Source organism: Papilio machaon, chromosome 3, assembly GCF_912999745.1.
Source record: "Papilio machaon chromosome 3, ilPapMach1.1, whole genome shotgun sequence".
NCBI classification, from domain to species: domain Eukaryota; kingdom Metazoa; phylum Arthropoda; class Insecta; order Lepidoptera; family Papilionidae; genus Papilio; species Papilio machaon.
The window spans coordinates 3,054,639-3,081,260 of NC_059988.1; the positions used below are offsets into that span (position 1 = coordinate 3,054,639).

General features: G+C 32.9%; 1 protein-coding gene across 1 annotated transcript in view; it reads left to right on the plus strand.

The window, feature by feature from the left end:
* The window catches only part of LOC106712439, an 80,754-nt gene that overhangs the window by 43,779 nt on the left and 10,353 nt on the right, over positions 1–26,622 (plus strand). The window contains exon 2 of the mRNA XM_045686229.1: positions 17,029–17,238. Within this exon, the coding sequence (XP_045542185.1) occupies positions 17,029–17,238 (210 nt within the window). The remainder of the gene's footprint in view (positions 1–17,028; positions 17,239–26,622) is intronic.

Here is a 26,622-nt window from a genome sequence, read left to right on the forward strand (position 1 = left end):
AAATATTTAAAAAACAAAACAAAATCTTTATGACTTACCTGAGAAAAAATAAAAAGATAAATAATAGGAGGAATTTTGGCTCTCGCCATTTTAAAAAAGTAATGAGCGTTTTGAAATTGTTACTAGCAATTATATACTATTTTTAACGAACATATTGTAACCATCTCTTGTTATCTGTTCTGAGAGATACCGTATCTGTTATTTGTAATATTTTATCACGTCCATTGCGCAACTTCTTGGTATGAGTTAACTTATTTCCTAACAGAACCTGTAAAATAAGTATATGCGTGTATACGCACAAATGTTTTATTGAGATTAATTGAATATTTTTGTCTACCATCACTAATACAGTAACAAATATTAATATTTGTAGTAGACTTGAATTTTATTTTAATTTTAAATTGCTAAATAAACCCTCCACGCTTTGCACATTAAGTAAAAAAAAATCGAAACCCTCTCTGGTTCTCGCGGACACCATACAAAATTTTTATCAAAAAGGATTTTATAGGATTCAGAACAGATTTAATTGAATTACTTATTTAACATTTTTTGTATAGTATAGAAATACTCTAGTATAATTACTCTAATACACTAGCACTATCATTTAAATATTATTGATAATATTTTTTTGTAAATACGCCATTATTAATTACATGATTAAAAATATTTTACGTAAACGAATTAGATAAATCTTGTGCTGATAAATCCATACTATGGAAAACTATTTGGCTAATTATTAAAATATAGGTCTACAAAGCGTATTTTTTAATTTACTAAAAAACAAAACTAATATTTGCCTTCCTTTCTATTGATATAATGGATATACTTTAATTTTTGATATTGCGTGTATGTTGTAAATAACTTCTTCATCTTTACATTTATGTATTACGCTTGCAAAGAATTGTGAAATAATGTCGAACTAGATATAAGAAACCTCTATAATCGAGAATCATCGTCCGGTTCTGACGGACGACCTCTTTAAGCGAAAAACATGGGTTGGCCAGAAACCTCAATAAGCGAGAGAAATATCGCGGCCTCTTGGACTCTCATTTATCCAGGCTCGGATGTATATGTGATAAAGTAAACTAGCTTGTCTTTCGGCTTTGTTTGCATAAATCGTTAAATTTGTTTATATTATTCGCTTTAATTTTTTCGTAACTTGATTCCATAATAAAAATTTAAAATGAATTCGTAAACATTTAGGTAAATCATCAAAAAGTTGTTATTTTTTTTTAATTACAGCATACCGTAAGTCTGGTGTAAACATTTTTCAAATTTTTCGCTTTCACGTACTATATTCAAATTTACAATTGATCAAATAACAAAATCAAAAAAAAAATATATCGAGAGACTTTTGATTAAGGTTCTACTTAGTCTGTCCAATTTTAATAATAATTATTTTTCTTTCTGTTTATTTGTCTCTTAAAATATCCGAATAACGCCAACTAAATAAATTACGCACGTAATAATAGGATATTGATGTAAAATATTTTTTAAGGAAATAAAACGTCTAAAATTTCTTATAATAATTTAATAAATACATCACTTTTTCACAAAAATTAATTATTTATAAATAAGCACACGAGTACACCATACAAAAAATGCAATACGTTATTATCTATTTTTTATTTGCGCATCGTCTGACTCTCCTTCCGCTTCTTGTTCAACCTCTGTTTCTTGTATAATAATAGCCCCATTGCCTGTTGCATCTCTATACTTTCCTTTATCACCTTTTAGTACGATTTTATTTAATTCTTCATTACTATCATCTTCATCATCATCATCATCATACTCATCATAATGAGGTCGGTTAACTATCGGGTTATTAGTCGGGAACGGTATGGGGAAGGGTATTGGAATGTTTTGGGAATTGTCTGAACAACAATTGCAGCAACCACATGTCGTTCCTCCGCATTTATTTCTTCCAGCGAGCATTAGTATTGTTAACAACAAGCCTAGGTCTTCGTCGCTCTGAGAGTAGACCGTTGGTGACCCATACCCTATTGGAGTTATAGCTTGTGACGATGCCTCCTAAAACAAAACAAAACCAAATCGGTTAAAACTAATTTTTTAAATGACTGAAAATAGATAATTAGCAAACACTATGGTTTTCGATAAAACTTATTAGATAATATCTATGTATGTAATCAAATACGAAATCGAAGTACAATTTAACTTACTTCAAAACAATAAAGGATTATTACAGATATTACACAAGTTCCAAGTAGATTCCGCATAGTTATTAGAGTGTTACGCTATTCTAAAATAAGACTAAGATATTAAAGTGAATGATTCATCTTGTAAACCAACTGTTGGCGTAAGTGCTGGTGAAATATAAACATTTTCAATTTTATACTTTCCATATTATACTTCAAAATATTGCATCACGAGATGAATCGATTTTATCTAATCTAAGGCAATTACATCATACATTCATGGCTTTATCTCACGTGTTACGATGTTTAGATAACAGGTTTTGATATGTTTATATGAAATGGAACATATATTGTATTGGTAGATTAACCATTGATTTCTGAGACCAAAGTCTCTGTTATCTTTAACAAAACAGAGATAATAATATTTTTAAACGGAGATTATAGTCTCAGAAAGCCACTGTTACTTTTGCACTTTACTTTAATATTTTTTACGTCTAATTACGATTTGTCTTGGTAGACTAAATCTGTAACTAAGCGTTAGGGACATAAGTTTTTCTATTTGTGTTTCGGTATATACAAACGCGTGCAGCTGGAATCAAGTCCAAATGTTGAAATTTAATAATTTTACTATTGTTAATCGTCTTAGTTTATACGATCTTCAATATCCTTATGCTTTTACCTTTAATAAATTAGGAATGAAAAGTGTGCATTTAAGAATAAAATAACACTCTTAATAAAAACAATATATTCACAATCAATTAAAAAATACTCTGGTTTATTTTTACAATGTGTACTGATCAAACTCTTAGCTTAAGAAATAAAAAATTTTCAATTGTTATCATAAATGTGGATTAAAATGTCATACGTTCAGTTAATTTTTTTTCATAATTTCAACCGTAATGTATTTTTCGATAAACAATTAAACTTTATCATTCTAATGTCAGTCAAAGTCATAGCCATTAAACAGATTCCAACAACACAATGTTTATTGTCTCATCAATGTCATATTCAAAAAATGCACATAATCTTTTGTAACGTTTGTAATTGTGCGGATATTACAAATGAAATTCTGTTTCGAAGTTTGAAACGTGTTGACTACAGGACTTGGATGCAAAACGTGCAATCTTTAACCTATAATTTTTCAGGCCAGTTGCCAAAAAATGAATTTGATATGGATGTCATATTTTGTCTAAGAATTTTTCTAAACTTTTGTTGATCTATATCAGATCTTATTAAACTCCTCCATTATAAAAACTATAACAGTAACGACTAAAATAATACCTGGTGCGAAGATGATCTTGCAATTTTTTTATTACCACTTTCAGCTAAAACGGCACGTTCATGTGAAATAAAATTGTACAACGATAATTTTAAATGAATATTTATTCGTTTATCTAATATATAAAATTCTCGTGTCACAGTTATCGTTCCCGTACTCCTCCAAAACGGCTTGACCGATTCTCATGAAATTTTGTGAGCATATTCAGTAGGTTTGAGAATCGGCCAACATCTATTTTTCATTTTTTTTTAACTGCTCGCGGACGGAGTCGCGGGCGACAGCTAGTGTTATATATATAGAATTAAATAAATTACTTATTGATACCATTGATGTAGAAGACTTAGTTATGAGGTACTAATATGAAATCTATTCAAGCCAATCATCTTCATATTCATCACTATTGCGTCCTCGCTTACGCGATGATCTATGGTGAGAAGATCCTGTGTTGATGATGGGATTATTTGTTGGAATCGGTATAGGAAATGGTACAGGTATATTGCTTCTTCCAGATTTGCAAGAGCGGCAACATCCACCATTATTACAGCTTCCTCGGTCGTTGTTGAACATGGCTAAAATTATTAAAGGTAACCATTCCTTTAGTGAAGATTTCTTTTTCTTTACTATAATTTGTTGCGGCGGACTAAGTTGTGGGTACACGTATGGACACCAATTAGAATAAGAGTACGGATTGATTTGCGTAGATGAGTAAGTCTCAGTCGGTGGTGTTGGTAAAGCTGCGTTGATAAACGTAATTCGCGGCGCTTCCACATTAGGTGGTGGTATGGAAATCTGTAAATTAACTGGAATCGTTTGACCATTCCCAGTAGTCAAAATAGAGTTAGCATACATTGGCTCATTGGCTAAACTCCTTGTAAATTCGATTGGTGCATTCACCATCGGTAGCACTTCAGGACCAATTGGGACTTGTCCCGACATTACTATTGGTTCAGCACAATTACACATTTCTTCCTTTGGTTGAGGATGTAATAATGGAGGTGGTGGTTGAACAAACTGTTGAATTGGTGGTATGAATGGATTATTTTGTTGAGTGATTTGGTTTAGACCTGGTGATATTACGAGTGGTGGTACTTCGGGTGGTATTGTGGTTGGATGTACTGGTGAAAATTGAAGAGGAGGTCCTGGTTTTGTGTGGGATGTCGCTGGGACCATTTGTGGAGCATTTCTGACAGTTTCATGTACATATTGCTGCATCGGCGCTACACTAACAGTCTTCTGTACTTCTTGTACTGGTGTCGCTATCTCTGGCGGAGTTATTCCGAGTGGTTGTATCTTTGTAAGTATTTCAGGTAGCACTCCATTAGCTGCAGCTATCGTTAGCAATGAGTTCAGTAGTTGCGGTGTAGGAGATTGTGGATTATTTGTGTAAGGCGCTTCTTTAGCACACTCTCTGTATACTACTTGACTTTGTGGAGTCGGTGATCCTTGTACCGTGTTCTCGCTTGAAGCTTGACTTATCTGTAATTCAGTAATATGTTAAAGATATTGTTTCAGATTTTTTGAATAGATGTAATAAAATTTTTACTTACACTTATCAATAAAAATATAATTAAATGTAACAATGTCCACTTTAGTGGACACTCCATGTCGAACAATCTTATAACCTTTATTTATTAACTTTTATAACTAAATTGCTTTCTTTATCAGTAATTTTACAAAGACATTTATCTGTATTAAGTTAAGTAAGATCTTACAACATTATTAAAATTCGATATCAAAGTAGTTACAAGTTGAGTATATTAAGCAAGTTTTGTTTAATTTTGTAATATACGCATATGCACAGTATTTCAATGTCTAAATAATGAAATTGACAGAACTTTGTTAAATTTAACAGTTAATTTAAATTGAGTTTAAAGTAAACTTAAGTCTCTCATCTCTAAATAAAAGCTAAATAGTAAAATCGTTCGCCCTCAAAAATTCTATTCAATGTTTTTAACAGAACTATGTTTTTTTTTTTGTTACAGGTACAACTTTGGAACAGCAATCCTCACCTACGTAGAAATCTAAAATTATAGATTTAATGTCATATGAAGTTATTTATCCAATACAACTAAACTGTGCTTATTTAGCACGTGAGTAGTGATAAAAATAAGCATCTTTGGACAAGTGGTCGTAAAGATCTACATACAAAATATCCAAAACTAAATTATAACATTTAAAGAATTTGAATACGTTAAGTTATGTATTCAAATTACCATCAACAACGTTACATATTCCCTAAAACTCTCGATTCTGTTATTTATTAGAAGTTAAAACAGACATATGTTTTACTATGCCGCTTTCTAATATTATGTCAAAACGATTTCCATCAGCGATAATAAATATTATTTATCCAAGCATAACTACAAAAAAGCAAACAAATATCTATTTATCCTCTTACTAACGTTATTAATGTCATTCTTTGCTGCAATAACAATAAATGACATGTTAATTAAAAGATGAAGATTACAAAATCTGGTAACTTTTTTTTATCTAATCTTGCTCTCTTTTTCTATCTTATTCTTTTTACAACCACACTAAAAAACATAGATCGGCTATAGAAATCACTATTACCTACGCAGTTATAACTTTATTACGGTTGTTTATGGTATTGTATTGATTATCACTTTTACCGCTAATCCTTTTGCTCTTTCCATAAAATTACGCCATTACAATGCACGTCACAAAACAGGACGATGCTTATGTATAACGGAACGCTCGGAAGTAGGAAGGAACTACTTATTTTTATGAACCTCTTTGCACTACGACATTACGAAGTGTGGTAAAAATTACTTGAACATTTCCACTCAATGTTTGACGCGATGTCAACTTCTACGTTTCTGTAACAACCATTAGTACAGAAATAGATAATCTCAGATATTTATTACCTCACTATACGTTCCCACTGAGGGGCTCGGAGCCTACCCTAATTTAGGGGTGACTAGGCCATAGTCAACCACGCTAGCCCAGTGTTGGTTGACACATCTTTGAATTTCTTCGCAGATATGTGCAGGTTGCACCGTCGTTGAACGTCTTATAAATGTACATAAGTAAATTGATAATTGAAAAACACATTGGTAGGCAGGATCCCAACTCAGGATCAGCAGATTACAAGTCAAATGCTTAACCGCTGAGCCACCGACGCTCCATCGGCGATCTCAGATATTATAAGGATGACATTATTGATACATACTACGTACTGGTTGGACAATTTGTAGACACTGGTCCCGATAAGAAAAAAATAAATTTGCACAACTTGAAGTTTTTGTTCTTTTAGTATTGCTCTAACAAATAGTTGTCTGATTTTGTTTGTGCACCGGATAAGGTATGAAGAGATATACTTAGGAAACGGAAGTTTTTCGTGTATTTCTTATCTGTTCACTTGATGTCCGTTTAAGATAATCTTCAAGTGATAAATACTTCCCTTGCCCGTGTTCTTTATTGCATTTTACGTTTTAATTTACTTCAAAATACTTATACCGTCAGTTTCCACTGGCGTAATATTTCTACAAAGATCATTACTGTTTTTGGAACGTAATGCGACGGATGTTTTTTTTTTTTTTAATATTTTTTTTTTATTTTATGCAAGAAGAAAAATATTGTAGTATTCACGAGAACAATCTTTTTCAACAATGTTGCCTTTAATAAAAATATATTGTATCATTTCTTCGAAACCGATTGGTCAAGTAACATGACCACACAATGGCCCTTTTATAGCTCTTCAAAATGTTTTATCGTCTTAGTAACTATTCATTTAAATAATAGCTACTTAAGATTTACCTACGAAATCATATTTTTTTTGTAAGATTTGAATCCGTCTCCGGAATTTCGAGTTTACTTGGCAAATTCTGAAATTGATGTGTTGAAAGTCCGAAATTAAAATATGCTGATAAATAAAATTGGAATGTCTCTATGTATAATCAAAATAGAATAATACCACGCTGAAGATGTTGTAGCCTACTTAGTATAAAAATATTTTTCACTAGAAAAGAAACAAGTATGTCGACGTGTTAAGTATCTAGAAGATTCTAGAAAGATGTAATCATATCTATCAATACCATTGATCAAGTCACCAATGTAATCTACAAATGACTTAAACATATAAATAATTGTCTATTTCGAACAATGGCACAGGAAGAATGGGTGTTATGGATGATCGGAGTGACCTTTGCATCATGACCTGGATAACCGCTCCCCAGAACCGCACCAAAGACTAAACAATAACAATGAAAACCATAGATATAATAAACATTTTGTGTGAAAAATGATAAAAATTTTGCAACTGTGCTCAAATTCGATGGGAGTAAATTTTAAATCTGCTTTTATGAAAACAATATTTTAACTGTTTTCTGCTAAACCTTACGTCAGTACTCTTATTTTTAATGCTAGTGTTGTTTAACAGCGTAAGTTCTTCCATTGTGGGTATTTTTTATAATTTAATTTTTTTTTTTGTCTAATTTACTTAATAAATAACATAACATATTGTATATTTATTCTTCGAATCATAATAACAGACTAGATTCATAAAAAAAACATTCTTAGAACTGGCTGGTAAACATTCGTTTGTAACATTATATTTAAAATAAAAAAAAAACACGGGCTGGTAATATTTTAATCGTCTGTTATTACACAATACAAACGAGCATGGCGTTGATAAAGGGCGTTGCCCTGCTACCTGTGTCTTATCACCTCGTACGCGCCATATCTACTGGACGAATTGTGAAATGCGAGCTGTTATATTGTGCAACTGAAAACGTGCTTCGCTCGAGGAAGTCGCCATGACGAAGATTTGTTTTTTCCGCTATTCATTATTTCATTTATAGCTGGCACGTTAGCAACACTTGCGAAGACGGTAAACGTTGTTTTTTTTGTTCATTTTTATTTCTGTGCGTTTTTTTATTTGTGTGCAGATTAGAGAGATGCAGAGAGATTGTTAATATTTTTAACGGAAATACTTAAATCGTAGACACCTAATAAAATATTATTAAATTTAAAGACCAAATTTTTATATCCGTACCTATATATAGTAACATTTTGTGTTGAATTGAATGCGTTTAAAATACAACATTAAAGAGAGAATCGTCTTTTTCTAAAATGAGTAAAACTATACTACTGGCACTAATTGCATTAGTGAAAATAATTTAACGATACGTTTTGCGGATGAGAAAAGCGAGTACATTAAAAGTTTCTGTACAGTTTCGACTTTATTTTCAGTCGCTGCCACCACTCGCATGAACTTGTCTGGAACTTGCACTTGTATTGCGAACTGTACACTATTATGGGTATATTTATATGTTTACCACATATGTCTGAACAATAAACCAAAGTAGAGTCGCGTGGAAAAGTTTCCTTTTAATTTAATACTTCTTTACAGTGCTTTTTGGTTACTATTTAATTAAAAAATTAAAACAACAATTATTAACGCATAAAATATATGCTAGCAAAAGTCATGAATAATGTCGTGAGCTTTCCCATTGTGCAGAATTGTTCCAGTATTAAAATGCAAAACATAATGAAGGTTTTGTTTCCAGGATATTATTACGTGCGCCCATTTTTTCCTTGAACATGAGAATATAGTACTTTTAATGATTCTCTTTATGCATGGCAAATAATTACAACGTAGCAATGTAGGTGAGATTTATTTTTATATTACGCAAAATGTAGTTTGCTTAAACTTTATGTTTATAAAGCATGCGATTTGTTTATTAATGATAAAATAACAGTTCTTTTTTTTTTAATTTACGACGTGAAATTCTAAAAGTTGAACCGTCTCATCTACAAACTAAAAGTAAAAAAAAGTAAGGTCAAAAAGTCAAATGAAGGATTCCCTTTTAGTCTAAATAATAATTTAAAAAAGGTCTGTGGGTCTGGAAGTTTGTTTAAGTTGTGCACGAAAAGTAAATTCGTTCATAAATCAGCTGGAGTTGTCAAACCCTTTTCCCTTTCAAAATTGCGAACGCAACTCAATGGTTTTTGTTGTTCCATTGAATAAGGTCAACTTGATCGCATGGAATTAATTTTTATATTTAATATTTAAAATATTCATCCTGTTATATAATTTTTAATTAATCTATATATCTATTTATTTACGTATTTTACTGCATTTTAACTGAAACACTGTGTGACGTAAAACGTTGAGATTACAGCTAAATGGTAAATAAATTTTAAATTATATTTCGTTGCTTTAGCGACGTGTTGACTAGTCCTTATAGTGCCAATGACCGTGTCAGATATATACCATGAGGAGTCTTCCAAACAACACCTTTATTTTATTTTCGTATTAGGTACTCCAGATTGTCGGTGGCTCTGGCGTTAAGCACTTGACTTGTAACCTGCAGGTCCTGGGTTCGATCCCGCCATGTATCAATGTGTACCTTTCGATTTTCTATTTACATGTGTGCCTACATTTATCCGACGTTCTTGCGATGAAGGAAAACATCTTGATGCAACCTACACATAACTGCAAAGCAATTCAAAGATAAGTGTAAAGTCAACCAACCCGCACATGGCCACCGTAGTTGGATATAGCCTAGACACCCCTAACATAGGAAAGGCTCCGAGCCCCTCAGTGAGAACGAGTAGTCAGCTGATGATGATGATTTCAAATTCGTAGATTTGACATATCTCAACTATTGTGTTCTATACTTTACACATTTTATACGAGATAAGATCAAATGATTTTGTACAATTGTTTAGCAGTGGAAAATTACAGTTTAATATAAGTTCAGAGATCTCTCTGACTTGTCTGTCAACGATACATTAACCAAAACAATAGTACTTTCAACCCTTTTTCTTCATTCATTTGACGCGTCGTTGTAGTTCACAAGTTCACACAAAGAATACAACAGAGCCGTCGAAAGCTAAGCTTTTATTGTTCTTTGTATTAAAAATGAAAAAATAAAAACATATTTTGTTAGTATATTTATGAAGAATATTATTTCTTTTATTTGAACTTCAAGGTTTACTTCACAAAAGATATTTTTGTCTGTTATTTGTGAACATGAACCACGTGTTGTAAATACGATCTTTCGATAAGCATACAATAGTCGAAGATCACATTTTGACAATATAAATAGCTACTCTGTAATGAGATTGAATGTGAATGGCTAGAAAGGCAGAGGAAGATCAAAGAAAGTATGGATAGATTGTGTGAAAGAGGATATGCATAAGGGGGTGAATTCAGAAGTAATTCATATGTAAAATTGCATCAATATTATAAATTTGCTCCCACGGTATCTCTCTTTAATGTTCTTTGGTATTCTTTCTTGTTCTTAAACCTTCTTTGATTACTTTACTTTGCTGTTTTTTAGAATGCAAATAAGTTTTAATATACAATGAAATAAGTTCTGTGCTCAGTGCCTTATGAGGAAAAAGCGTGAAAATATGAAAAAGCAGCCTCTTAACAACGAGATAAACACGTTAAGCTCAATTTTACAAAGTAAATTGAAGGCGAGCTTTCGCCGAGAGCCTCTAGCCGTGAAAGGCAAAGCGTTTTCCACATTTTCTGTTAACATTCATAGCATATGCAACTTAAAAACCAAGCAAGTAGAGTATAAATTTGATTGAGCGGTATATATTTACTGCACCGTGCCGTTACGCCCTTGACCGAATCGAAAATCCCGCACCGTCCTTTTATGGCTTGAAAATTAACATTAAAATTTCACTCCACACAGCTTCCACGTCGACGTCAACGTCGGCGTCACTAGAATATCACTTTGTGAACTTACACGTTGACGTGGATATATTAAAACAGCTTTTGCGAGAAAATTAATTCGCTGTAACTGGCGTTTGAATTCATGCCGTACAAAAATGCATTATCATCACCTCTTATTTTCTTTGAAAAATTGTGATAAAAATAAGGTATCGTATTAGTTTTCTTCGGTAGAAAACCAATATAATACCGGAAAGAAGGATATAGGCGTAGATTATAGGATGTAGGAAATTCCGCATATGGTTAGTGAAGCGATATCTCGATGGCGGGCGATATCGATTGCGATTCAATTGTCGCGCATCGTAGCATCTCTCGTTACATACATACACGGTGATATATTGCTACCCTAGGTAAGGTCCAATAAATTAGTTATAGACCGCACATTCGAAAAATTTCCCTACAAATACTTTAATGATAATAATCCGTAGCGCAAACTTCACTATCAAATTACTACTTCTCATGCGGAAATAACAAATTCGACTACCGGCAGGTCAGTTATCACTTAATTTTTTTATAAATTTAGCACAACGCTCTTGCAATTTTCAAGTATAAACTATACTTGGAATTAACTCTCCAGACAGAATAGCAGTCGATAAACAAGGTTTAAATTGGCTGGCGTCCATTTTGACTAAATTAACTCCGAATACATGTAAGAGATAACTAAAGTAAATTAAAACACCAATAAGATAAGGAATACAGAACATAAATATCAAATGAATAAAACCTTAATCTTACTGTTTTTACTACTATAAATGCGAAAGTTTAGTTGTTTGTTACTAATTATCTCGAGAACGGCTAAACGGATCTCGATAAAGGAAGAACGCATAGGTTACTAATTAAGCTTTATTCGTTTCCGCTCGGGCGGAGTTGCGGGCAAACGCTAGTAAATTATTAACTTTGCAGAACAAAATGTTATATGCTGTTATTTTTTTTTTTGAAATAGCAAACTACATCATTAGCATGACATGTTTTATTTAAGTAATCTTCTAAATTGAAAAACATGTTTCGTACAATAAACGTAACAAAAAGATAAACTTTGTATGCGTTTAAAGTTCATAATTGCCCGTCAGTTATAGACAACTTAATTTGCACAGGCACATTCAATAAAAGTTTCCCTAACTACTGCATAACTGTATTTAATATACGCAACAGTCGGTCTGTCGGTAGACGCTTTTGCAGACGGCTGCATCCAAGATGGCGCGCGATCAATGGTTGCCATGGTAACGCGTCGCGCTCAGCTGGCTCAAACACACTGGAAACAAAACAAGGCGGCGCTCCCGAATACGAACTAGACAGTTGTGACGAAAGAGTGAGATAGACTCACCTTTAGCTGACAAAGTAGATACTTTAGGATATTAAATAACAGGAATAGATTATCACGATTCGAGTATATGGAAATGAAATTCTGATAACTAAAGATTTTTTTCCAGAAACGCTTATTACACCATAGATATAGCAATGGTCTTTTTCCCACAATAAAACTCATGTTAGTCCTTTTGTCATCTTTAATGCTCTGCTCTATAAAACAATAGAAGCGTAGTTCAGTTTCAATACCAAGTTGTAACAACAAACACAATTCCACAGACATGTAAATTGATTTACTCTTTAGCAGACGAGGTTTTGTGTTTTTTATTGGCGTATTTAATAGATCCTGACTAGCACTTTAAATGCTAAAATTGAATGTTGGCAGTTAGAGTGTTAGTAAATGAAACTTAAGCTAAACTGTGAAATAATTTATAAGGGTCGTCCCACATGAGTAATAAAAGTTACATCGTTGAAAGTCTTGAAGATTTTATGAAACTACTTAAAACATTTATAGCCTCGAGTGGCCTTAAATTAGAGGCACCGACCACTAATTACTCGACTAGATAAAATGGCTTTCATATAATGTAGGGAATGTGTACATGTATTTATTTTTGCTGCATTTTAATTGATGTCATTTAAGTGCCATGTGATCATTAAAATTTATAAATAAACACCAGCTGCAAGATCGACCTCGTTAAAGTGTACAGACTGCCTTATATATCATATTTTAAGAAAAAAATGAATTCTTTATTTAGCTTACTAAAATCTAATCAGATAACAAGTCTGAAGACAATCCAGTAAGACGATTCAGTTTATATTTAAACAAAAAATATTTTATATGGATAAAATTTCCCCTTATTCAATCACTACTTGTCGCCCGTGACTGTCCGCGCGGAATTAACAAAAAAACGAAATAAGTAGCCTGTGTGTACTTCCTGACTATGATGTAAATCTGTGCCAAATTTCATCAAGATCCGTTGAGCCGTTCCGGAGATACCTTCAAACAAACATCCATCCATCCATCCATCTAAACTTTCGCATTTATAATATTAATAAGATTAGTAAGAAGTAAGAAAGATCTTATAAATTTATTCCAGCTAACGTAATATAAAGTCCATGACCCTAAAAACTTATACTAGCTGCCTTAAACGTAGTGAAATCTCGGTTGCAATTAGGGTACCGTTTCGTCAGCTCAACCAATGCAAATTCATAATTGACGTTCATTGTACCCAGCTTCTATCGGCCGTTGCCGCTTCCCAATTTGGCGCGAGCCGAGCTCGCGGCCGCGCCAACATAACGTACTGTACATGCATACGTGTGCGACTATTTATACCACGTGGTCGAACGACGCCCGAGCTGACCCCTCCCCCTCTACGCCAAACCCCCCTCTTCCATGTCCTATCCCGTTCTTTATAATTATAGACGGAATCCATTGCAAATTGTATTACAAGCTATAGCCGCTGATGATCCCGTCGTATGACTCATTGGAATCGTAAATAAACAGTGTCCGACTGTACGTCCGATTTTTTTTTCGAATACCCTCGTTTCTTTTATAGAATTTATTGAATAAATTCATTTTCAATTGTGAAGGTCGATTGTAAATTTAGTTCACCAGCTTTTTTTTTTGATAATGTGTCATTGCTTTATATAAAGTACCAACGTCCGTGAACCAAGCGCAATCTGCAGCGCTTCTCTGAGTTCTTCACATCTGCACACACACGTTCAGTTTATGTGAATATTATCTTGTTATAGGTGTTATTACAATGAAGTTTTTTACAATGAGAATGCGCCAGTAGTTCATTCATTTAAAAGTTTAAACTTTAAATAACCGGGCGCGGATTTATTGACGTAAAACTTCGACGGACTCACTTCAAACTAAAACGCTTACGAAGTTTAATCGAACCCATAAAGCCGTAATATCAACTATTATACTGTTCATTCTATTTAATTATGTGAATTGTTTGATTAATCATAAAATGTAATAAACAAAAAAGTTAACATATCGAAATTTTTAATTACAACTGTGAACATTATTTGGTATTATATTGTTTCTCTTATACCCGCATACTTACAAGCTTCTAAGCTAATAATGTATCGTTCGCCCGCGACTTCGTCAGCGTAGAATTAAAACAGGATAGCCTCTAATATTCCTGTGTTTATCAGCACAGCAACCTTTCCGTCAAAGTCCCAACAAAATCGGTTCAACCAGACAGACAAAAAAAAGTATTCTTTTTTATACCAGCAACGCAAATACGTCAAGTGTATAACTTATGAGTTTTACTTTTCGACATTACATACAAACACTTCAATATTTTAATATGTATACTTTTACATGTGTCAGTTTTGGCACTCAGAAAAGAATGATTAGAAAATAGAATATTTCATGATATTGGCATTAGTCTGTCCATATTAAAATTTTGCAATCAAATTGCTTGCAGTCAAATAACTGAAATGTTTACTGCATTGCGGTTGTATTGCATCAGATGCAATTTAATATATTCTGTGTTAAATTATGTTTCATCTTGATGCGACCAACGATTCCTTGAATGGGTTATAATACCAAGACCTAGGTTTTTAGAATGAGACGTGGCAAGGAATGCGGTTATATTCGCAATAAAACAAAAAAGTTATCTTACGAATATTATAAATGCGAATGTTTAAATGAATGGTTGAATGGATGTTTGTTAGAAAGTATCTCTAAAACGGCTCAACGGATCTCGATTAAATTTGGCATAGATGTAGAACATTGTTTGGAAGAACACATAGGCTATTATTTTTTTTTAAATTTGGCCCTGACGGAGTCGCGGGCGATAGTTTTTTTTTTTCTTGTTCTCAGCTCACATTTAAGTGGGGTCGCCAAAATATTTATTCTTCTTTCACATCTATCCTCATATCATAACATAACATCTCTTTGTTTACACTAGGTCACGAAAGCAAATAATTTTAATAAAAAAATTCCGCGATAATTGGATATAAAATTATTCAATAAAGTTTGATCAAAGTCATTGATTGCATTATTGCTAGCAAACAAACGGAGCGTAAAAGTTTTTATGTGTCGAAAAGATATTGATATGTAATATTTACTCAGCCCTCGGACTTTTGCCAGATAATGGCAGCCATAAAATTTATTAACGTTTCTGTTTACGCGACTTGACCGAAGACAGTGTGTAATTTCTTACATATTCAAGGTCAAATATGATCTTTATACATTCCGTCTAGACAATAACAAAGGCGAGGTTACAATAATTTAAAGTAAACGCAAATAAACTAAATGAAATTTTGTTTATTATATGTATTTCACATTAAATGTGAAAACTGAAATATGAATATCACAAAACAATTTTACATGCTATGGTGTTTTTGTTAGGCGTTTTTGTCAAAATATTGTGACGTTCTCGAAATTTCCCGCCAATTTAAAAGGGCAAAGATTGATTCGACAAGAGTTCATATATTGCTTAATTTTAAATTAGATACTATAAGATAGGAGCTTCTGATTGTTAAATATATTCTGTTCCATCATGTACAGCAATGTAATGTTTAAAAAACGATTTATCATTTAAGGTCATCGTTTTAACGCGAATCGTTAACAAACCGATGTATTTCTGGCGTTCAAGGCGAACTATGTTGCCAAGTTTCGCACCTAGTTACCAGTTAGTGATTACTTTAATAGCATAGAAAGCGCACTGAACTTGATGATGGTAAATTATATAGCACGTGGATAATACAAAAATACCCGCCATGCTGCCTGACGTCAACTAAATTGTAGGCCAAGGAGAGGTAACGAAAATAACTTGCGCCAAAATCAAAGCATGCGTCTATCAAGATGTTTTAAGAGATTAAATGTAAGAGATTGCATGCATACGCTACTGACATATTTGTACACAATTTGTTCACTTTTACCGTAGATTTCCACTGCCTTTACAAAAATGATACTTTTAATAAGTAAGTATACTTTCTTCGTTAATAAATTTAGGCTATAAGGTACTTCTGAAATAAAAATACCCTTGATTATCAAGATATTAATTTTATGTAGTAGTAATTGACATTGTACAAATAAGAAATTAAACAGGGAACATTTCAACATCTAATTTAAGATTGTTAAATCTAATACACGTTTCATTTTCATGACAAATATGACAACAAAACATTCCCCCTTCGTATATCATAACCGTCAGTCAGTTAGTCCTGTGCAAACAGGAAAATAAAACAATGAAACAATGCCTCTTTTGTTTTCAGCCATTTGTCGTATAAATTTTAAAACTCTGCTCAAAATAACGTTTTATTTTACTAAGTTTCATATGTACATACAAAATTGTAAAGTGAGGTGAACAGAACTTAGTTTAAAATCTACGTAGGATAGTTGATCTTATCGCTACAGACCTTTCTGCTAATCAGAATCTCTTCTCTCTGTTTTGCCCTCAGTAAAGTAACAAATTATATTTTGTACCTACTTTATATTACGTAAATTCTTATTACTTAATTCTAGAATTATATATGTACCTAGCAATGAGCGAGGTATATCCTATTTGCTTTTAAATGTCATATAAAGTCATTAACCAAGATTAATTATTTCTTTCCAGAGTTATGCGGCGTCAACACCCACAAAGGCGTCTTCAGCGCCTCCGCACACGACGCTGCAGCGCACAGTGCGGGGAGCGGCGGGCAGCGGGGCGCCGGCGCGGGTTATACCGCGCTTCCACTTCCCCAAGGGCCGCCCTCCGCCACCGCACCAGCAGGACCATGCGCTACACAAAGTGCAGTCAGCCTTTGCCACATTTCCTAATAGCCAGGTAACTGCAATTATCTGTAGAACAATATGCTTAAACGGCCTAGAAGCACCTACGGGTACAGTAGTTATTAAAACACGTCCATGAAATAATCGTCACGGTTAATAACACACCTGTTAACTGCACACGTCAAGATTAGTATAGTAGAGTAGTTATAACGAACCTATCTAAACAATTTTAACTTTACAACTAGAGACAATAAATGACATTGTCAGCCAGTGAAATGTGTAACTATAACTTCTCCTTTCCATTGAATTCAGAATCAAACAAAAAAGTTTATAAACAAGCAATGTAAAGAACAGAGGGTCTCTAGTGCAACCTCTGTCCTTTCGTACCCTTTATGGGCTAATGTATCTGAGCTGATGAAAAGACAGCTACAAAAAAAGTTCTATATTAGGTGTCTATACATATTCATTTGATTTTTTCAATATTTATTTGGGGTCAGCTCTTTGTATCTTTAAAAGTCTACTAGCTGTCGCCCGCGACTCCGTCCGCGCGCAGTTAAAAAAAACTTAATAGGGGTATAAAAAATATATGTTGGCCGATTATCAGACCTACTGAATATGCTCACAAAATTTCATGAAAATCGGTCAAGCCGTTTTGGAGGAGTTCCCGTGACACGAGAATTTTATATATTAGATACAAACATTATAAAATCTAATTTCTTAATACCAACAAACAAAACAACCGTATAAATCTAAGCGAAATTCAATTTCATAATGGCATCCCGAATTAGATCTCGGGTCAATAACTACGATGAAACATTTTCAATTTGTGTACATAATACGATACGTAACGAATACACAGATCGACAATGATCTTACTTACGAGTAGAACCTTCGGAGACTGGGCTTAACAGGTTTATACGTTTTATAGATATTTATATTATAAAAAAAGTAATCCTAGTCTTGCCATATTACTTTATTAATGAAATGATTTATTTCGAAAGCTACTTATGTAGGTGAGTAAGGATCTAGCAGTTCTAGCATGTGAGTGTGAGTGAAAAGAGGCATAATAAAAATGATTTTTTTATTTATCATAATTTATTGCATAAAATTTAGGCTTGTATGTATTTTTAGTGACACATTATAAAAAATTAAAAATAAAAGTTTGGGGTGGACAACCCTTGTTACTTAGGAGTATGAAAAATAGATAGTAGCCGATTCAAAAACCTACTGATTATGCACATAATTTTTTTTTTAAATCGGTCAAGTCGTTTCGGAGTATGGTAACTAACATTGTGACGCGAGATTTCTATATTTAAGAAGATATTAAGTGTTACAAAAGTTTATCGCTTTTTAAGTGATGATAGTAATAGAGCTCATAAAATTACTCACGTTTTTTACTTAGTTAAATAGATACTAATGATAATAATATGATATTATAATTTATATTACAGTCTACAAAAATCCATAGAATAACGCTCCTAAAAATCCATAATATATCCCTTTTAATATGGACGATTCAATTGAGTTTGCGCTTTCTAATGGCAAGATCAAACGGCTTCTTAAGAAAGGCAAAATCTCACTTTACTATACTCGTATATAATTCCGCAAAGGAAAAGGCTTCGGGCGGCATTTAATAACACTATGAACATATTCATAAATAAATTGGATATTTTAACCTAAGTAGGATAAAAAGAAATAACAAATTAAGTTTTTGCTGCGCTTTTATTAAACCTTCTGCCACAAATAGTATTGTAAACTAAGGCCTCATTTGCACGGGCACTATTTTATCGTGCGTTAAAATGCATTTGCTTATACACGGAGAACGGAACAAGAGAAATTTTAAAGAGTCGTCGCTAAAGAACCGCCAACAACGAATTTTAACGTGACGTTAAAAGATCGTCCGTGCGAATAAGGGCTTATTGCTTATTGCATTACATTGTCATGACGTGCAATATCATAAAGATTTATCTAAAAATCACAAAGTATACATTTATGAAGGGTTTATGGATTATTATGGCTAATTGCGAAAGATAAAAATGTGACAACAATATTCAGTAGAAATTTATAATTTTTTCTGTTGCCTGTTAGTCACGTAGCTAATTTAAGAAATGGCCGAGACTAACCGTCATTTTGCGAGCGAGCGATTTACGCCGAGATCACTATTTAATCAAGATTAGAGGGAGAAAAGGAAAAAAATAGATGGAAATATTTTAAAAAATATCTCCTGTGAACGATACTTGGAACAGATATAGAGGTACTTGAGGACGTCTAGACATTGCAATCCTTTTATGTCTTTTACAATTCAAATATGAATAGACATCGACAAATATCTGAAACATATCTATTTAACTTGTTGCTCTTTTTCATTGTAGCAACTTTAAGACTTGAATCTTTTATAAAAGTCATTGAAGATTCAAATACGAGACTAACTATTCTGGCCCGAGCTAAGTTTCCACTCGTAAAACTTTTGCGTACGTTTGAGCTTAAGTGAATATTTTAAATCACAAAAAAATGTATTTAAAAAAATACCTTATGTGTGGACTACGTCAGTGTTACAATTATTCTGCGCATACAATGCCAACAATTACCTGTCTGGCATGCATTTGCAAATTTAATGCATTACATTTTGCATGTCGTTAACGTCTTGCATATTGTTACTTTTTATGCTGTAATTTAGAAGCTAAGCCATATCATAATTAATATAATAAATATCTTATAATCTACAGTATATGATAGTAAAATAATAAAAAACAAATATTTTTTGTAATATCTATAAGATTGTTTGCTAAAGGTTTGCCAAATACCTACTCAATATGTCTGCATCCAAAACACGAGTCCAATTTGGGCGACATCCAAATTTAGTTATGCTTCAATCTAAATGGATTTTTTTAAAATAATTACTTTAAGATATCAAGATTCATACAGCATAAAATAAGATTGAATTTTCTTTAATGTAATATCGCTTTAATAAGTAATAACTGTATGATTTTTATTATAACATTTTTTTTCTCCCGCGCCTTCTATTTTTTTGATGTTTGCACTGAAATAATTTAGTGATTTCTGATGTTAGATGTATAATTTGTTGGAATTCGTTGGTCACTTAACGACCTAAGCTGCGGCTTTCGTTGGACATTGGTCATGGTCAATGGTTGGACGTTGGACATTGGTAAAATTAGCACTAAGTTTAAATTAATTAGTGCTTAGTATTGTGATTTTTGGTTCCATTTTTGTAATAACATTGAAATGACTCAAGACGCAATATCTAGTTTATACGAACGGAAAATATTATTCGAATATATTCAGTTAGGCTGCCGTCGAGTAAAACTCGTATGGATGCAAATACTGTAAACACAATGATGTCTTTGACCTGGAGTTTAAATGTGAGGAAATCGAGCCATTTTATCTTTAGGTTTATTTTAAAGTTATATGGAACTATAGTTGCGAAGAAAATAATTATATTAATTTTTAATGTTTCAGGAATTCACAATGTGAACGTAAGATTAATATAGTGAGATATCCGTTATATAACTAGATCCAATTTTAGTAAGTTCCCTTTGAACGTCACCTCGTATAAGAATATTGTAAGACAATATTATTAAATAACGTTTACATTTTCATTCTTACTTATTATATTATAAATGCGAAAGTTTCCTCTACGTATCTTGAGCACGGCTAGACGGATCTTGACCAGAAGGTCATCTTTACAAAATTTCTCTCTTTTTTTTCACAATCTAGAAAAACATAGGATAATTATTAAGTTTCTTTTCTATTCCACGCGTACGGAGTCGTTGGCAAAAGCTAGTTAGAAATATATATTGAAATATTATCACGACTATAGCGTTGACCTAACCCTGCCCTGCTCGGTCGATTGTAGCTTTAGTCAACGGAATTCCGTTTGGCACATACCTGACACACCTTCCTTACCGATTCCTTTATATATTAAAACGTACTAGTCGATACATTTATGTATATGTAAAGTAAACATTCAAATTACTATTTTAATGTTATACAGCTTCAAGTCATTGGTGAGGGATTCAATTGAATAAGAGAAAACTTACTTAGTCTTCAGAAAACAACTTTATTTTTTTCGAAGTCTAAAAGCCAGATGTCTTAATCATGAGCTGGAGCAATCATAAACATCTTAACAAAGATCAAATAACTGATAATAATGAATAATCACTTCATCATGAACAAGGTAAAATCAATAAAAAAAAAAACAATGTCCCTTCCGCGTCTTAAATCGGATGGTTCTTTAGAACTTTGAACTCTTTTTAGAGCATCTGTAGCCGCGTCAGAGTTGGCAAGCTGCCAGGCAAGCTTTGTTACCCTCGATACTGGCACACTCTATTCACACTGACACGTCCTACCATCGACGAAGCTTATGAATGTTCGATAACTTGGATATAAAAAAAAATTAAAACCATCGACATAATTCCCATAGACGACGATGGATGTAGATGTTCCTTTTTTATAAGATGCCAATGGCTAATAGCCATCTGATTTCGTTAAGAGCGAATCGTCCGCTGTCTATAGCCAGTTGTCGATGCGCTGCCTACTCTAAATGGAAAGAGTGTTATAAAGAAATGGAAAGAGACTTGCAGATAGAGGATATTAGGAAAAGGGTGGAAAGGGAGACATGACTAAAATTAGGTCTCCGGCACGCACGCTCATCAGACGAAAAGCGGAATTGCTTCGACGTAATGTGTGTCTTCTGTGTGGTGGTGGTATTTCACCAGACGAGCCGCCCATTCTTGAATGTTGCTTCTGCCTTCCACTACTGTTGTGTACTGAACAATAAGACAATGATATAATTTAATTTATATCAGCCATCATCATCATCATCCCTGGCCTCTTCCCACTCATGTGGGGTCGGCACACAAGGTTTTATAAACCTTAAAGTTTTGGCTTAAGTTTTTACGGCCGGCCACCTGTGTGTCGCTAAAATTTCATTTATATCAGTATACTATATTAATAATGATTTTATAAATAACCTTTAAACTGAAACGCAATTATTCAACTTAGTAGAACCATCACAGAACCTCAAGATCCATTATAATTGAAGAGCAATTTATCAGATAATACGATATCGAAGTTGAATTGTTAAGTGAAAATTGGCCGGTTATTTTGCATTCTCAATAAAACAGGTCCCTAAAGTTTATATTAACGAAAACCGCAAAGTAATGACTACAGTAACGTAAATTGACTTCCTAAGTTCAGCTATAAACATCAAAATTAATCTTTGTTGAAACTGTTTTATAGAGTGATTTCGGTGTTTAATGTTTTAAATCAAAGCAAGTAAGGATTTGTTAATTTCATATATCTTTAGATTGAGTATTGAATGTTTCAATTGAACATTAAATTCATTCGGAATAAAATAAAAAATAACCTACCAATTTCTTATTCGCAAAAACGTTTTCAACAATAGTAGGTTTTCGAATGAATTCGGTCGCGTTATTATTGTAACTTGTTCTAAGTAGTTAAAATTCAAATGAAATTTTGCATGTAATTCCCGACAAAATGTAGAAGGATGTCATACTCCCATGACATGCCGCCGAGAGTATAATTAAAATGCTTTCCGGGAGTATCAAAAGACATGACTACATCAAACATAAAATTGTGAATTGTTGCAACGTTGTTAATTTGTAGCGTAAAACCTACTTTGTGCAGTAAATTGTTTTCAATTTAACTCGCTTAAATTAGATTGATTAAAATAAAATTAAGAGTAACTTTTTGACACAAGAAAAATGTAAGGCCTTCTACTTTTTTTTAACTTTTTGTTCTCATAAAGTTCTCTTTTTAGTAATGTTAGCTAAGTTAGTAAAGTTTCTATTGGAGTGTGTCTTTGTAAATCTTCGTCTTAGTGTTGAATATTTTATCAACTAAAGCTGCCCGCAAAACCGCCCAAAGCAATTTGACACGTAAAGTGAGTAGTTAAGCTCCAAGATTTTGGCTCAACTTGAAGTAAATAAGTTAGATCAATATGCGAAGTTATACTTTAATCTATTACTAAGCTAAGATTACTTGCTAACATTTTTACTAATCTTACTAATATTATAAATGCGAAAGTTTAAATGGATGGATGTTTTTTTAGAAGATATCTCCGGAATGGTTAAACGGATCTTGATGAAATTTGGCACAGATGTATAACAAAGTCTGGAAGAACACATAGGCTACTTATTAAGTTATTTTTTTTTAAATTCCGCGTGGACGGAGTCGCGGGTGACAGCTAGTATCTGATAAGTAAGCTTTGTGAAGATTACTAATTTATTTATTTGGAACGTTCTAGATACTTTTTCCATAAACTTGCAACATCATTAATTTTGAGGTCTTCAATATTTCCTTCCTTTAGCTTGTCACAAAACTGAAATATACATCTTTGTAATTCACGCTGACAACTTTTTTAAATTCTCTTTTTCCATGTCAGTAGCTGTAGCACTTTTCCTTTATCATCGTTCGTATTAAATTTCGAGTTATATTCTCAAAGGCAAAAGACATTTTCAAATGACAATAGCAGAGAATAAATCCAATTTCATGACACTTTGGGTCAGAGCCAAATCTATCGCATTTCCTGACTCTTTGTGTCAAGATCGTTCAGATATGATGAATATCAAAATAAATTTTAATTTTTTTTAGTAGCAAAACATATTTCGAAATCCTTTTTCTATCGCTAATTAAATAATTGAAAATTATCAATCAACAACTGTGGGTTTCCGAGACCTTAATATCTGTATAAAACAAATCATCAACCCTATGACAAAACAGACTCGTGTAGTGATAAGAAACTATGGGGACGAAATGTTGAATCCTGACCTGCTTCTAACTGATTGAGCCAAGTTTTTAGTTACTGTATAAAATACACAAGCCTCTCATATAATGTTGAAATTTCATCAAGGCTTATATTTTAGGCAAATTTATCTTGTTATTATGTCTTTAGCAGAATCTCAGCGGAGCTAGTAATTAAGTAGGCGAGTGCGCGCCGCCGAGGCAATGTTCAGCTATGTTAATGAATCAGCCCTTTCATAATTATCCCTCCTGCTAACACCTGAACCGAGACACTTATAAAATTGTTACTTGGTTTACGAAAGATTTTTTTTTCATAATTAACTTGAGCGTTCTAGTTTTTTTATTTAGATTGTACTTGTTTTAGAAGAATAAGGCAGCTTGGGGTTTAATTTAAGGGCAATAAAACTGAGAATCCAATTGTTTTTAAGTAAAACATTATTTATTGTACTGCAGCAACTCATTATTACTATTGTATTGTAATACGAAACCTTTATGAATAAATTAAATGAATTCGATGCTCAATGTTCACGTTTCTATCGAGCCAGATTATTTATACTCCACCAATTTATAGTTCAGATTATTGGACGTCCAATATAATGTGGTCCAATTAAGCACGTCACGTTCTGTAAAATAAGTTTGTATTTTTTAATCGGTGTAATATTTGCTAGAAATATTCGCTTTTATTGAGAAACAATTACTTATATCAGTTAAAAAGTTATTATAATTGCCTGGAGTAGCATAGCTTTCACTTTTAGCGTTTGTTAAGACTTTAACAAAGTATTATTTAGAGTGTGTTTGCTTATACTCACCTAAATAAGTTGTCGGTTAGAGTCATAACAACAACTTTTAAAGTAAAATAATTATTTTTTGTAACACCTAATGATTTTTTTTAAATTTACTGAGGCAGAAATAAAATATCTATGACCTTTACGTTTATTCGTTACAGTAAGATGGCTGCCAAAGTAAATGTTCAAATCCAATTCGTTGAGTTTTATTCAATTATACGCAGGAATTACATTCGGTGTTAATTTTAATAACGTTTCAGAGATAAGCCAAGCGATTCCATCAAACTTCTATTAGCTGTGGAATGGTTATCAAATACTGTAACAGGCGACCTAATTCCATATTCAAATGTTTTAAACATATTGCCTAAAGCCCTTCGTACACAAGGAAACATAAATCTTCGAAACTCATATCGTGTAGCTCGCGCTCCGTACAAACAACGTTGAATCGTCGACGTGAGTCATCTATTTGGACAGTACAAGCATAGCGACTACACGGCTAACAAGAACTTACAAAATTTCAATTGTATAGATTTGCTCCGCCATTTGAAAGCACCAAGGCAACTTTTCTCACGGCGATCTTGACAAATAGGTAGGGTTAGGTAGTAAGCGATTGGTGTTGCCGACAAAAGTACATAATGACCCTGTGTACGAACCTCTATGACATTGTATTGTGTAAGTCGCTTAGCGTCTAAAATCTCTGGATTCTGACGATTTACGTAGAATTGTTTACGAATGACATCGTTTTTTAATTATATTTACGTTTAATCATCTCTTTCCTAAAACAATCACCTGTTCAAGCTCTTTTATAAAACAGACAAAAAAAAACATTTAGTATGGTTGTTTCGGCAATGATGTAACTTCACATATCCGTCTTACCACCTCAATCTTACAGAGCAATAAAATTGTAATTAACGTTTAAACACTTCCTAATGCTGCGCAAAATGGTAATAAGGAACATTAACGAAATTACCAAGATGTCTGCATTGTTAGCGAATTATATCCGTGTGATCGTTTCCACGTAGTAAATGGGGATTGACCTACAAATGTTAACGCTTCAAAATCTTAAAGGATATGCTGTAGGGCTGTCAACTTACAACAAACGTAGACCCAAACAAGCGACGAATAAAGCCCTTCTAATCGTACAACGAAATAAAGACATCCAATGCCTTTTTTTCACATCTTCCACATTGTTCTGAAGACATCGATGTCAAGGCCGGCAACGCATCTGCATTTCCTATGGTGTCCCAACTTCTCTTATATAAAAAAACAATGTAGCTGGATCATGAGCCGTGGAAAACCATACATCATGCAATCATGCAGCATTACTGCTCATCTGAGACACCCTGTAAATACACATCATAGGAGTAGAAAAATCTAAAAAGAGCAGTAGTTTTCCACTCTTTGCTAAAGTCCTATTGTACTCGTATGACGGCTTTGTAAGTAAACGCAAACTTTCAAATTAATAAGTTTTCTTATTCTTCTTATTTTCTAGGTATTTTCAAACAATAGTGGTAATTCATTTTTAATTAATCAAAATTTACAAAGACAAGAAAGATGATTGATCTGAATAATTAATATTGGGAGTAGTATTCTATAGTATCAGGAGCAACGACGCTTCTAATAGCCTGCTGCCACCGTCCCTTGTAAATTTAATTGTTACCATTTACTCACGGCTTTCAATATAACATTGCATCTTGGAACATTCTAACAAATTTTCTCAAGTTTATTACGCTGTTACTTACATATACTTACTATACCAAGCAAAAAACCTAGAAAAAAGCAATATATATGCGCGAAATCAGTAGAATCCAAATAAAAACCGCGTTCCACAAACTTAGAGACTATGTACCAAACAACATTTTTAACTATAA